This window comes from Raphanus sativus, chromosome 9 (genome assembly GCF_000801105.2).
Source record: "Raphanus sativus cultivar WK10039 chromosome 9, ASM80110v3, whole genome shotgun sequence".
Classification (NCBI taxonomy): domain Eukaryota; kingdom Viridiplantae; phylum Streptophyta; class Magnoliopsida; order Brassicales; family Brassicaceae; genus Raphanus; species Raphanus sativus.
Window position 1 is genome coordinate 35,195,496 of NC_079519.1, and position 14,901 is coordinate 35,210,396.

At 38.6% G+C, this 14,901-nt stretch overlaps 1 protein-coding gene across 1 annotated transcript; it reads right to left on the reverse strand.

Annotated features, from left to right (window-relative positions):
- Positions 1-692: 692 nt before the first annotated feature.
- On the reverse strand, positions 693-14,246 carry LOC108827236 (protein SABRE). The gene is made up of 23 exons (XM_018600596.2): positions 13,875-14,246; positions 13,610-13,721; positions 12,829-13,095; positions 12,461-12,720; positions 12,085-12,304; positions 11,774-11,944; positions 11,612-11,689; positions 11,102-11,353; positions 8,800-10,905; positions 6,832-8,638; positions 6,591-6,688; positions 6,004-6,360; positions 5,789-5,907; positions 5,308-5,554; positions 4,850-5,074; positions 4,556-4,695; positions 4,160-4,232; positions 3,920-4,021; positions 3,678-3,845; positions 3,298-3,594; positions 3,048-3,215; positions 2,616-2,973; positions 693-1,027 (listed from the first exon to the last, which is right to left on the reverse strand). Exons 1-23 carry the CDS (start codon positions 13,943-13,945, stop codon positions 918-920), a joined length of 7,806 nt encoding a protein of 2,601 aa, XP_018456098.2. The 5' UTR covers positions 13,946-14,246; the 3' UTR covers positions 693-917.
- Between the last annotated feature and the right edge of the window lie 655 nt (positions 14,247-14,901).

The window sequence follows — 14,901 nt, forward strand, 5'->3', positions numbered from 1 at the left end:
CATTCATGTACAACAATGTATCACTTGATAGTGGGATCAGATTTTCGAGTTATTGAAAGTATCTAATTTTTCGATATCTAAAAATTACAGATATCTAATTTTTCGATTTATTTTATTTCAGAAAATATGGATATCCGAAAAATAAATAAATATTTATGGATATTAGGAATATTTGACTAATCAAATAATTTTAAAAGTTCTATAATAAATTTATTTTGTAAAATATTTATTTTGCATGGTATATAAGATAAAAATTAAAAGAAATATTGAATCTACATTTTTACTGTTTTTCTGTTCCGTTTTGACAAATTTCTAATTTTTCTATAAAAAAATGTTTATATCATCATTTAGAAGAAACAGTTTGCTATTATATATAGATAGTTTTTCAAACAAACGGTTTGCTATTATATATAGATAGTTTTTCAAAGAGATGTTTTATTCTGTAGTGCTATAGAATGAAATGAAATATTCATTCTACTTTTTCAATTTAAAAAGTAACTTTTTTGGTCAAAGTTAACTGGTATATTCATAAAATTCTAGTATCCTGTAAATTTAACATATTAAAGTTTTTACTTATTTGTGTCCTTTCTTCAACGAGGACGACAACTACACAACTATGAGCCATTTGCAATTGCACGAAGCTTTTTATACAAATTAGCTTACGGCTGTTTTGTAAACCTTGAAGAAACATAAAACATTAAACCTTTGTTTAAATTTCTTTTGCCAGTATACCAACGTCTGTACAATATCGATGATCTCTCTCTCTCTCTCCCTCAATATTCCTTTTCTTTTCATTCTCCTATTGCAGCCGAAAAAAATACAAAATTTACAAAGGACGATACCTCGAAACCTGAGAAGTCTGTACTTCCTCCCTCAGCCAAGGATAACGATTTTTTTATTGTCCAGTCAGAATGATTTTAATCTCGAAAATCCTCATACGGTGAAGTTCCGCTTGAATAGCCACTTTCAAATGCAGTGCCCTCTCTCGGAGATGATGGAAGTGATTCTCTATGCTGGGAACTCGAACCTAAGAAGAAAAACACAAAATTATAATGCTGGGAAGTTTAACGAATAAGGGAAGATTCTTAGTTATGACTAGGGGTGTCAAAATGGGTCATGACCCATGGGTTGATCCAACCCAAATTGACCCATTAACCCAAATGAATTGTTTATTTTTGATCCAATGGGTTGATGGGTTAACAAGTTAATGGGTTAACAAGTTAATGGGTTAACAAGTTAAATGGATCTATTGGGTTGGGTCAACTCTGACCCATTTAGTTTTTAATTAAAAAAATGGTTAAAATCACAAAAACACATTTTCCCACAAAAACACATTTTCCCACAAAAATCGGAAAAACTTAATTTCCCGCCAAAATCGAAAATGCAATTTTTCATCAAAATCGTAAAAATAACAATTCCCCGCCAAAAATCGGAAAAACGCAATTTCTCTCAAAAACTAGCAAACGAAATTTCCCGTCAAAACCGGAAAAACACAATTTCCCGCCAAAACCGGAAAACACAATTTCCCATCAAAACTAGAAAAACACAATTTCCCGCCAAAACCGGAAAACGCAATTTCCCGCCAAAACCGGAAAACACAATTTCCTGTCAAAAGCAGAAAAACCCAATTTCCTGTCGAAACCGACAAACACAATTTCCCGCCAAAACCGAAAAAACACAATTTTCCACCAAAACCGGATAACGCAATTTCCCATAAAAATCGGAAAAACGCAATTTTCTGCAAAAACCGGAAAACACAATTTCCCGCCAAAACCGGAAAACGCAATTTTCCGTCAAATTCGAAAAACGAATTTCCCGCCAAAACCGGAAAACACAATTTCCCATCAAAATCGGAAAACGCAATTTCCCGCAAAAATCAGAAAACGCGATTTCCCGTCATAACCGGAAAACACAATTTTCCGCCAAAACCGGAAAACACAATTTTCCGCCAAAACCGGAAAACACGATTTCCTGTCAAAACTGGAAAACATGATTTCCTGTCAAAACTGGAAAATGCAATTTCCCGCCAAAACCAGAAAACACAATTTCCCGTCAAAATCGAAAAAACGCAATTTCCCGCCAAAACCGGAAAACGCAATTTTCCGGCAAAACCGGAAAACACAATTTCCCGCCAAAACCGTAAAAACGCAATTTCCCGCCAAGATCCAAAAATGCAATTTCCCGCAAAACCGGAAAACGTAATTTTCTGCAAAAACCGGAAAAATGCAATTTCCCGCCAAAATCGGAAAACCTATTTTTTGCCAAAATCGGAAAAACGTAATTTTCTGCCGAAACCGGAAAAACGCAATTTTCCTTAAAACCGGAAAAATAAAATTTTCAATTCGATCAACTTGGGCTTAACTTATGTCTCAATTCGATCAATTTGGTCTTGACTTAAAAATGATTCTTTATAAAGATGTTGGGTTCATGGGTCATCCATTAATCCATCTGACCCATTTAATTTAATGGGTCATGGATCAACCCAATCCATTTAATAAATGAGTTGGATTGACCCATGACCCATTAATAATCAACCCATTTGGGTTATGGGTTGGGTTGACCCATTTGATCCATTTTGACACCCCTAGTTATGACCAATGTTTACTGTTGCTCACCTCTTTGAGATCTTGGGCGAAATTTCTTAGTGTGGCGTTTGATGAGCCTCTTAGCTTTCGTTATGGTTAGTTGCCGAGCAAAAGGAGATAACTCTACATCACTGTCACTCCACTCCCCGTGGAAGTCATTCTCTGCTTCACCTCTCATAGTTCTCAAGACAAATGCTTTGGCCTTGCGCCTTTGCGTATTGAAGAGTCCTTTAATAGAAGTAACAAATCCATCACCTGCTCCATCGCTTTGACGCTTAAACCATGGGACCTGATTATCAGATTTCCCCGTGTGATCATTGTCGCTTAGATTAAGGTCATTGTCGGCAGATTCATGGTTGTTCTGAGATTTGTCTTTGAATTTCTTCCCCTGAAAAAATTCGAGTAGAAGAGTCATGTTAGCTTAACTTGTGCTCATAACCTTGAAGTGGATTCATTCCTGACCTGCATTCCTGTAACGGACTTCAATACTCCCCAAATGATGTGTTTCTTAACACGAGAAAAGAGTCTTCTCCAAGTACCAGTGAACTCAACACGGTGAAATGTATCCATCAACAACTTGAGGTCGTTTACAACAAATCTTGAGCCCTCGTAGGTCACTAGAAGCTCCACCTGAAGATGAAAAGATGTAAAAACCGATTAAAGCAACACAATTTCTGACCTTAGCTTACGACTAAAGATTTAGCCAACACACCTGACTTATTCTAATGTTGTGAAACTCCATCATCTTTCTAGGCCTAGATTTCTTCTCCTCGTGTGACTTTCCAGCCTTCTTTTCTTCATGAGAAGAGCGGCCAGGCTTGACAGCTTTTGTCTCTTTGGGCTTCTGTTTAGAGCAATCCTCCTGTTGTTCCACGGAAGAAGCATGTAGAACGAGTTCACTACCTAGGGATTCTGCCATATTCTCTCCCACAGTCCTATCGAAAGAAGATGTTCTCAACTCCTGAGCTGAACCACCTGTACTACACCTTAGGCTCAGCGTATTCGATTTCTGTAACAAAATGCAAGTAAAATCACTAAAAGGAAATACATTCAAGACTTTCAAGTGTGTGTAGACTAAGGTGAAAAGCCTACGTGAACAGAGTCAGCATTGCTTTGAGACAGCGTTGTCGCAGAAGCAGAGAGCGATTCAGAACTCCTGCGAGACGCTTCAACAGTGGAGTGACTAGTTGTAGAAGAATCACCTGCTAGCCCTTTCTTTACACGCTTTGAGCCAGCTGTCGTGGAAATTTTCCAAACCTCCTGCAGGAGAGGAAGTTAACCAACAAACATCCAATACAAGCTTTAACAATTATCAGGTTTATTCATTTGTAAACCTGTCGCCTTTGTGAATCCTGCTCTTCCTCTGGGAAGAAATACTCCCACATCATTCTGTACATCGTTTCTGTCAAATGGATCCTTAGGGGGTAAATCTCCACCTGCAAGATTCTCAGGTATTAGTAGACAAATTTTAAAACGCACACAATAAGCAGAGGAATAGTTCAACTAAAAGATATAAAACAGACTCATAATTTAAAATACACAAGCAAATCATTGAAAGAGAAAAAGATAATTACATGGAAAAGCTCAAGGGGATAGTGTCCATCTTTTGGTGCTCCTTGCTTTGCATCAACACGAAGCATGAATTTCCTGCAAATTAAAATTAAAGGTCACTTCTAATGAATTTCACTTGTCAGAACTCTGATACAAAGTTCGGGTGCCTTAACTCTCTTCGAACATATGTGGGAAGAGAGAGGAACCACAATTTCCAAAGTCAGAAGTCAGAACCAGCGTCAAATTAAATAAGTATTGAAGTTTTAAGATGCGCAGTTCTATTAGCCCTATGCTTCCATAGTTCCATTGATCTATTTTAAGCCATCAAAACTTTTCCCAGTGCAACTAAGAAACCATCATACAGAACTAAAATGCTTAGCAAAGTATGTGATATGATAAGCACCAAAAAAGAAACGTACCTTCCCCACTCGGTTGGAGGATTCCATGCTGATAAAAGCATATCCGACTTTGCATGAGGCAGACAGTTCCTCAAAACAAAGGACTTGGTCGTGAATCGAGCAACACCAATGTCCTTGTAGTCTCGATCAAAGTCATAAATCTGCATATATACATTCATTTAAATAAAATAGGTTAGGTCAGAAATGAACCAAGTAGATTGAGGAAAGATTCTAACAAAATTTCTCACCGACTCTCATCATTCCACATTCTAAAGAGTGATAATGAATAATGAAACAGGCTATCCATAAACTTACCAGGTCATTTATCTCTGCTTCAGCAAAGGATTTACCGTCTACAAGCATGCTCCAAACAACCTTATTGATTTGCAAGGAAATGCACATAGCGTATGATGGACTTTTGTTCTTTTCTTTCTCCATCAGTCGCAGCTGTGCAGCCTTCTGCAGTGCCATTCTTAAAGATACAGAAGCAGCCTTTCTAGACTTCTGTGCAGATAAGAGCTCTTTCTTTAATCCTTGCACCTAAAACAAACAATGCAACATCAAGTTTATATTGTCACAATGAAATAAATTTCACATAACTACTTTCAAGACTATCAAAAGAAAACAAAAAAAGGATGACGCTTAGGAAGAACTAAATCTCTTTACTGAATAGTTGCATACTGTCACAAACAGAGTTTAATGGCTAAAACGGAGTTTCTTCCACTATCATCATAGTATAGCTTCTAAATAAACTTCTTTCTGTGGAATCTTACCAGTATGGATCTTCTGGTATTTATCATCCACAACGCACCTTCCCTTTCCATATGTGTGTCATCAATATTGTCAGAACAATAAGACAATTTTCTAATATCATCAAGAAGCAACTTTCGTGCTCGCTCTTTCTCTTCAAGGTTGATTTTAGCAAGTTCTACCTCTTCAACTCCATATGGAACTACCTCATCAGCCTCCTCTTCAACATCTTCATCTTCAGTAGGACACTGGAGACTACTTTTCCGAGGCCTGGATTATCAAAAGGATTTCATTCTTAATGCTAGGGAACTTCAAACAGGGCCAAACATGTACATGGAGATTTTCCCTAATCATTGGTGGATTGAAGTGGTATGGATTCTAAAAAGCACTTACGGAACTTACATTTATTTCAAGCTAGTTACTGCAATAAACAAGAGAAAGTGACGATGTTGACATGAAATCTATGGGTTTCCCCTCTAATTTTATTCAGGTTTCAGTACTCACTTTGGAAGCCTTGCAAAGAGAAGATTAGTCAGAACATCCAGCATAACCTGGAATTGCCTGGAAGTCATCGTAGCGGTTATATCGTGTGAATTGAAAGTGAGCTCTTTTAGCGGTTTCACCTGCAAAAGCAGAAGAATTAGGTTCTGAAACGGAAGTTCAAACACTATACGGAAATTTCAACCTCCGAAAGAAAATACTAATAGAAATGGCGTTACCTTTAAATCAGGATTTCCACCTTTGTGTCTTGTATACCTTAAGAACATGTCACAAGGCATGAAGACTCTTTCAAGTAAAGCCCCGGTACGTTTCACTTTTGGCGAGTTTCTGCGAATTTTTGGGAGCCACTGCAACCCAGCACCTGGATCAACATCAGTCGGAGCAACATGAGCCTGGACATGCTCTAACATTACAGAAAATTCCATCCGAGTCCATGTCATTTCAGGACTACATTCTGGAACCTTGGCACTTCCAGTGCCAAGAGCCTGCTCAATTACTTCCACACCAACACGCATAATGGAATTGAAAGATCGTGCTAGAACACGACCACTAACAGCAGCAAGCAGAAAGCGACCCTGTTATTCATCAAAGTGAGGTTTATCAGCCAGTAAGAAAACTCTTTTTCATCATGTCAGTTTTGTTGGTTAACTATATGCATCACACAGCTTGTCAGCTCTAATATATGCTACGAGAGAAGTTTGAATGCCAGCTAGATTAACCTAATAAGCAAAAAACTAACTGTTACAACGCTCTAAAGTAGGTAATGGTGCTAATTGTGCACTCTAACACGACAATAATTACTTACATTAGCATCTTCTGAGTGAAGATTAAACTGTGGCTCAATCACATTCACCATGAAGTGACGAGTCCCATCTTCCTCAGATTCACTGGTCTCAGCATTACCTAGATCGAGATCGAAATGTGAGTAAGTAAATAATGCATCTCTACTGAACCAGTAAGTTCTCTGAGAAATTTCAGTTCTTTGAGAAAAAGAAAAGGAAAAAAAATCACAAACCAACGTTGTAAATTATTAAATTAAGACATACCAGCTCTGTCATATGATTTCTCAATTTTCACTGAGTGCGACGGTGATGAAAGGGGTCCTGCCATCTCCGTAGGCTGAGAAGGGAGGTTTCTACCAGGGCTCGCAGAAGATTTCAACGTTTCCCCTTGATGTGTTTCCGGAGAAGATTCCTCTTGACTCTCTTCAAGAATCTTTCTCTGTGTATACTGACGAGACGGAGAAGGTTTAGGTGGCTCAAATGCTTTCGATATTCCACCAACAAAAGACCACACAGCATCTCTGTTTGGAATGGTCCACAGGAGTTTGAGGCCATAAACAAAGACCCGTTGACAATTGTCAGCAATGACAACATTGTATCCATCATCATCACTAGGCTCTGATCGTATATGTTCATCACTCTCGCTTCCGTTCTCAAACTCAGACCTCACATACGTCATCTCCAGATTTCTTCTTCCAGCCTCTTGCCATGCTAATAGTCTTTCAGGATCAGCTTTTGGGGCCTGCCTTCTGATTGTAAAATAATCAGACGACAATAGAAACCCTTCATCGCGATGCTTCTCATTCCTCTTATGGTCCTTTCCAGAGGGTACTCTGTCTATCAAAGCATTTTGGGAGCTTTTTCTCAAAGCTGGAACGTGAGGATGCTCATCTTTGTTAATAAAAGCCTTAGGCACGTGAAGATCAAGACCTTGATATACAAGGTCAAGCACATCCCGCTTGCATTCAAATGTATATTTTTGCTTCCCGCGACTATAGCACAGTTCGTATTTTAGCTTTGACATGTTAAAACTCAATCCTCTGGCAGGATCGTCAGAGTCCCAGGGCATGTAATTTATCAGGGAAGGAGTGGCATCTACACGGAGCATAAATTCCGTCATCACCTTGTCTACAGATAAATTTCCTGATCTTACAGCTCTTGCGACACCAAACCTAGGCCATCTGGAGAAAGAACGTAACTTGTGAGGAGGATAGTAATTCAAACCCCAGAACTTAAGTATCCATGCCAAATCATGAGCTCCAAGATTCATTGTTGGTGTCTCAGGCTTGTCTTGCGAGCTGCAGAGAGATTCGGTGTCTGTTGGATGCTCAGTACCTGAGGAAGACTGGTGAAACTTTTCAGGTCTAAGGGAGAAATTCCACCGAAGCGAGAGTGATGTGGATCTGAACGGATCAAAGACCTTCTCACGAGGCTTTCTTTCAGATGGAAAAGCATATAGGTAATGATTCAAAGAATCCCCGGACTCACATTCCCAGTCCATTGTGACTTCAAGATTAAACGCAGGGGCTTCAATAAATGCAGCTCCGGAGGTGCCGACTGGAATTTTTAAAGAGTGTCGGCTAATCAAACTCTCCAGACTGCTCACTTTTATCTTGAAGTCTTTAGCATTGACAAACACACGACCATCTGACTGCTGAAGTTCAATAGGACCAGTCACTATTTGAAGTTTATCAAGACTCTCATATGGATCCGTTGTAGCAAGAACAGCCCACTTTGATTCAGAAAAAGATAAAGTGATATTGCCATGAACATAGTTTCTCATATCATCCCACCAAGGTAAGCTTCGTTCTTTTTTAACGGTAGGTAGAATACCTGGGCCCCTATGACTCAGATTAGCTCTCCGAAGAGCAACTGTGAAAGCATAGCTAATGTCTGCAAAAGCCGGTTCATATCCAACTCCAAAGGAAACTTGACCTTGCTCAAAGTGTATGCGAAGATCTGAGTAGGTCTTCATCGGTGGAGTTGTGCCAGTTGCTGACCGGAACATTCGCACTTTTCTCCATCTGCCTACAAATACGTCTTGGGAAATTTGTGGCTGAAAACACGTTGCCTAATTTAAAAGAAGAATAACAAGCAGTCAAAGAATCAGTAAATTGAGCTCATAACCAGAAATCTGTGAGCAAAAATTATAACAAACCTTAATCACAAACGGAGGTAACAATTCATACATGTGACATGCGAAACGAAACGATAACAAGAAAATAACTATACCTGCTGAGCCAGAACAATACGACCTTCACATTTGCCAGAAGTGCCAGAGAGAAGAGGAAGTGTGTAATTTCTTAGCTGAACTACCAAGCTTCCAGTTTTCAAGTCAACATTGCTTCCATATAACCGAGAAAAGGGTATGTCGTTTTCTTGACATATAGGATCTAGCTTCTTCAAGACTTCCATCAAACCAGCATCACCACCATGAACTGCCGTCAAGCTTAAATCAAAATCTGTGGCACAAACAGAGAGAAGAGAAGTTCTAGCAGAACTTGGCTTAAAACCTGCCTGGAATTCTTCCGTACATGCACCTGAACCCTCTGAGGATGCTAAACCCTGGCATGCCTGATAATACGATCGAAACGACCGTTTATGAATCTCCTCCTTCACTTTGTTAATAGCTAAAGGATCCTGGACATCAATTTCAACCCCATCAAAAAGCATCTTCCTTTCATCGGTAGGATCACTTGTTTCAGCACCTTTAGGAGACTGAGTAGCTTTTTGGATAAAATCTTCAAGAAATTTCAATCTGACAGCCAACTCGCAGGCTTCCTTTTTCACCAGATGATAGTGTTCATCAAGCCAACCTTGAATTGGTTCTTCCTCAATATATGCGGTTAGCCTGCGTATGCAAAATCTTATGCGGCCAAATTTTGGGCTTGATTTCTTGTTCTTAGGCCTCGAGGTTTCTCTCTTTCCTGGAAACAGGTTTTTACCTTTCGCTACAGTTATAAGTTTCAAGGCTCGCAACATGTCTTCAATCGAATCATCTATGGCACGCAACTGTAATTTGTGTGGCATGCAAATGTGCACATCAAGCCCCTGTACTACCCAGTCCCAAGGAGCACTTGTCATAAGAGGGACTGCATCAGATACACTAGACGAGGTAGCAGGGATTCTTGATATTTGCATTCTTGTAGTTTTCAACACTCGAGATCCATTAAAAGCAATTATAAGTCCCTCAAGAAGGACTCCTATACACGCATTCTCAGAAAAAATAGATTGCGCCTCCAATTTAACCTCTACCCCATCTCCTACCTCAGCTGATATCGTCAAAGTTTCCACATCAATAGCAAACATAGATTCCTTTTTCTTCTCCTTGTTAGCAGAATTGGACAGATTTCTTTCTTCACCTGAGCCACCATCTTTCACACTAGATCTGCCCTCCCTTTCTTGTTCCTTTAGCTTTTGCGCATAAACCAGGGATTTCAACCGCAAAAACAGTTCATAGAAAGATAGATGGACATCAGGTTCCCAACGCAGTGAAATATCAGTAGCACTGAAGAGAGAACAAACATCTATGTCATTGAGACCACCAGATCGACGTACAAGCTTTGCGTTGTGCATATCAAACAACTTGACCTTTGAACAAGGTTTATGCTCCTCCAAATACTCCTGGTAGGTGGATATTGCTCTTCCAAGATCCATTTGCACCGAGTGTTTATCCTTGTTGAGACAAAGGCTAAACTGTGAAATTTCAAGAGAAACCGAGTACTTCAGTCTTTTACATTCTTCAGAAGCAGTAGACTCTACGCTCGCTGTGCGTGGTCTGCCATCAGCTAATGAACTAAACGTAACTCGGCCACCTTGTGATCCATAATTGACAGTTTTAGGGTCTTCAATAACTGTATTATCCAATCCTGTGTCGTCACAGAAAGTCACACAACAACGTTCAAGATTCAGATTCACTAGCCTAGTTCCTTTCCCAGATCCTTTAGCTGGTTGAACTGCTCCAGATTGATTCATCTTTTTGCCAGCAACAGATAATGTCTTGAAGAGAGCTTTGAAGGACATAGCGTTTGTTATGAGAGATTCAACACGCTTGAAAGAAAAGTATATACCCATTCCAGTCACGTCTACTGAGAGCACCAATTTACTTCTGCAACCAACCTCGTCAGATGATGTTCTGTCTTTTCTTCCCCAATCCAAGCTAAGCTTTGCTATATGCATCAATGAACCAGAGTTCGGCTCTATTCCGAAAAGGTTTTCTTTAAAGCATTCCTGGTACTCATCTGCCAAATGCAGATTCAATTCACCAAGTTCAACATGAATTGCTGTGCCCATACTCGAAATGTTATTTGCAAACACATGCGACGACTGCGAACAAAACTGCGTATCAAACACCAAGAACAAAATACTGTTTAGCATATAGTAAAACAAAATTCATATGTTGCATAACTAAAGAATTAAACAATCAAGCAAGTGAAAAGGCTTACGGCAATTTCTCATGACTGCATTTAAGTTCACTTATCTATGAAGTCTAAGTTTAACCAAAGTTGTGTCGGATAAATATTACGTGACTTACATGATACACCGGTAAATCATCAATACCAAAGAGTATAACAGCCATTTCAGGGGCGGAAACTGTGCCTGTCCACATAATGGCTTTCGTATCAGCAGCTTTTGATTTCTCCAGTGTGTGAGTGGGACCATGAAGCACCAGTTTTTTCTTTTTCAAGAAATGAAGACGCAACCACGGCTGTAGCCTAGAAATGAATAGATTGCAACGTGTACCTCCCAGCTTTATATCAACTTCAGCTCTTATAGGCAGAACCGGCTGAAAAGAGAGAATATGTAACAGTTTAAATTTACAAGCTTTAGAAAGTATAACTCAAACTGATGCATACCAACAAAACAGACTGCCCGTTCTGCATGAATTCATATGATACAAACTAAAACTACAAACAGAACCCTAAGTCAGTTCTAAGGAAACAAGTAAATAGACCTAGCATTCACAAGTCAAGAGTATTGAGTCAAGTGCAAAGGGCTTTGAAAAATAGAATAATATATGTATAATTTTCATAAGATTCCAAACCTGAATTGGGATGTAGATAAAAGAGACCACATCAACTTTCATAATCTCCAAAACAGAGGACTTGGCTTCTCTAAAAAGCTGCAAAGAAACAGAAGAACACAGCATTAGTAGATAAAAAAGGATATAGAAATCATACATCTGAAAGAGCTTACACAACCATACATGAATCTCACTGAGTTCCATCTGAACATCGAGACGTGTACTCTCCCCTGTGTCTTCAAAAGATTTTGACTTAGCACTCGTAATTTGGATTCCTGTGATGTTATTCTCAGCAACAAGATCATGTTCTCGATTGACACATCTCACATCCAGTTTGGGTAATATGAATAAAACCTGGTTGTAAGACCACACCGTCAATGGAGCTTAGATACTTTCAGACTCAGAAGACAAGTAAAATCTTTTCAATAATGCAGACTCACAGTAGAAACAGAAAATATTTGGCCAAGTCAAATTCATTAGGCAAACTAACTAACCTTTTCAGGAAAAGATGGAGAATATTTTGCGAGTGCTGCTACAAGCTGATGCTCTTTATCCGATTTCTTGGCCGATGAAGAAACACTAGTTGACCTTACAACATCATCTGAATGGACAGTAGGTGATGAATGTTTGCTCTTACGAAACGAATCCTCATCAAAAGTCAGAGTTACATCGCCAGATACAATTTCCACATTTCGTGAAACAATACCTACAGCCCTATATTCAGAAGAAGAACAAAAAGTGAGCAAACCACTGATTGAGTAAGAATTTACCTTCTGAAACATAAGGGTACACACATCTTAAGGTGACAGGAATCTAAACAAGTGCAAGTATCCAAAAACAGTCTACAATGTAGTCCATTTAAGCAGGTACCTGTCATGTCCAAATTCGGTAGAAAGAGAGAATTCATCACAAAATAATGCAGCAGAGGATCTGTCTGATGTGGCAGAAGCCGTTTGGGAAGCAGTGCTTTCAAAGCTTACGCTAGACGACTCATCAGACATCATGCGTGCTTCACATAAGTGAACCAGAATCGGTATTACATGCAGCTTAACATATAGATTTGGCTTTGTCCCACCATCCTTAGATATATCCAACTTCAGTTCTTTGATTTCAACTATTGCCTTTCGGGTCTGCATTTCACAGAGTTTTTTACAAAATAGTTTCCACATATCTCTACTAAAAGACAATCAAATCTTAGTACTGCATATGGAGAAATATAGTAAAGTCAAACTAATTACCTTGACAACCATATCTGCGACAGAAACTGAAAGAAACCTTGCAACATTAGCAACCACCATCCATTTTCCCCTGCCTGAAGTACGAGGTTTCTGACTTTTGGCTTTGGTTACATTTTTTGTTGAAGTCGATGACCTCATTACAACTTCAAGATCACATATCAAGACTTGCACTTTCGGATCTCTAGAAAGAAAACCAACGCCGAGTTTGACCAAGGACTGCCGTAAACTAAGTTTAATTTCACCAGCAGACACCGACTCAATAGCACCCTAGAAAAACACTCAAACCAGAAGCAAATCATAAACTTTACAGTCGTCTCGAAATAAAAACAATAGCAACGAACTATTGTCCAAGTAGAAACAATCATGCAAAAAAAAAGTTGATACTACCACAGCACTAACAAGACGGTCTGCAACAGAACGTAAAAATCAAAGATGAAATAAAACTACAATGGTCTTCTACAGAGACATTCATTCATAGCTACATTAGTCTGTATCAAGCTTTCTACAGAAACATTCTTTCTTAGCTACATAGAGGACAGATGAAATCCACTACTTAAGGCAGATACAGTCCACTACATTGATCTGATTCAACCTTCTAAAGGAACAATTTTTATTTATCTCTTGACAATAGTACTTTGATGAATAGTTCACAGAAACATTATTTCTTATCTGTACATAGAGGACAGATGTAATCCACACTACATTGATCAGATTTAAGCTTCTACAAAAACAAGTCTTTTTTTTTTCCTTGACAACGCAACAGTGATTAGAAGAGTCTCACCTTTTTGAACTTAACCACGACATCCTTGAGGCATTTCCAACCGCCAACACGGAACACAACAGAAGCTCCCAGCACTCGGCTAAGAATCCACGCAAAGAACCTTGAACAAAGTCTGAAAAGGATAACAATCTCACTACTTAAAGACTAAACACCAAAGTGAATCAGCAAATTACATATACAGAATCAAGTAATCTCAGGTATTAAGGGAAACTCTTGAACAAAACTCGAACTACATGAGCTAAAAACAGAAGGGAGAGTGGCTCACATGAAGATCATCCATAAGAAGATGGAGACAATCAGGAAACCGAAGAAGAACTTAGCAGGTGAAGCCTCCATCTCCGAAGAGAGCTCACTTCCGCCGGAATAAACTGCGAATTTACCACTAATAGAGACGAGTTTCACCCGCCGCCGGCACTGAAGGAAACGATTTCGAAGCGAAACACCATCTTCTAGTCCACGAGAGCAAGCGAGTAAAAAAAACGGAAAACCCTAATCGTTCGGAATCAATTCAGAATTGAAGGAGAGTGCGAGGCACTAGAGCTGCTTCCATAGGCGAAAGATCCGATCCGAGAGGTTGTGTGTCAAGTGTGATCTCTAGAGAGAGAAAGAGAGTCTGATGAATGACCATGTGTGTGACTGGTGACGGGTTTAGAGAGAGAGTTGTTGGGATCTAGTGCGGGAAGGTGTAGCGTCATGGACTCTTTTTAGTCAAATTTCTTGGCTGAAATAGTAAAAGATTTTACTGTTTTCAAAATTAAAGATCTAATTAAAAACATATATAAGTGTGTCTTAAAACTATAGATTTTTCATGGATGTTGTTTATTTTTTCCTTATTTATATTTATTATACCTTTAAAAATCTTAAAATGTGTCCTTTATCGAAAACATTGATCTATAAAAATGTGAGCTTTTCTTATGTATTCATTTTTATGAACTATAATTTTAAAAAATAAAGCTATATTGCACGAAAATAATTTCTCTGTTTTCTCATCTAGATTTTTCAGTGAATTTGATTTTATTTCAAACATGAGCTTTTACGTGATTCATTTGGATTTTATTTGTTTTTAACTTTGTCAAATCATTATTTGCATCATCATATTACTTACAATATATGCTATGTTGATTTACAACTTCACGAATAACGATTTGAACATGTAGTTCTATCCGTACACTAAGATTGATGGATGGTTCTACATGTACAACATGTTTGATAGACAATCTCTATATGCAGCACACGACCATAAAAACAGTTCTGTTTGCAACATTTTACAGTAAATATTTCATCATATAATT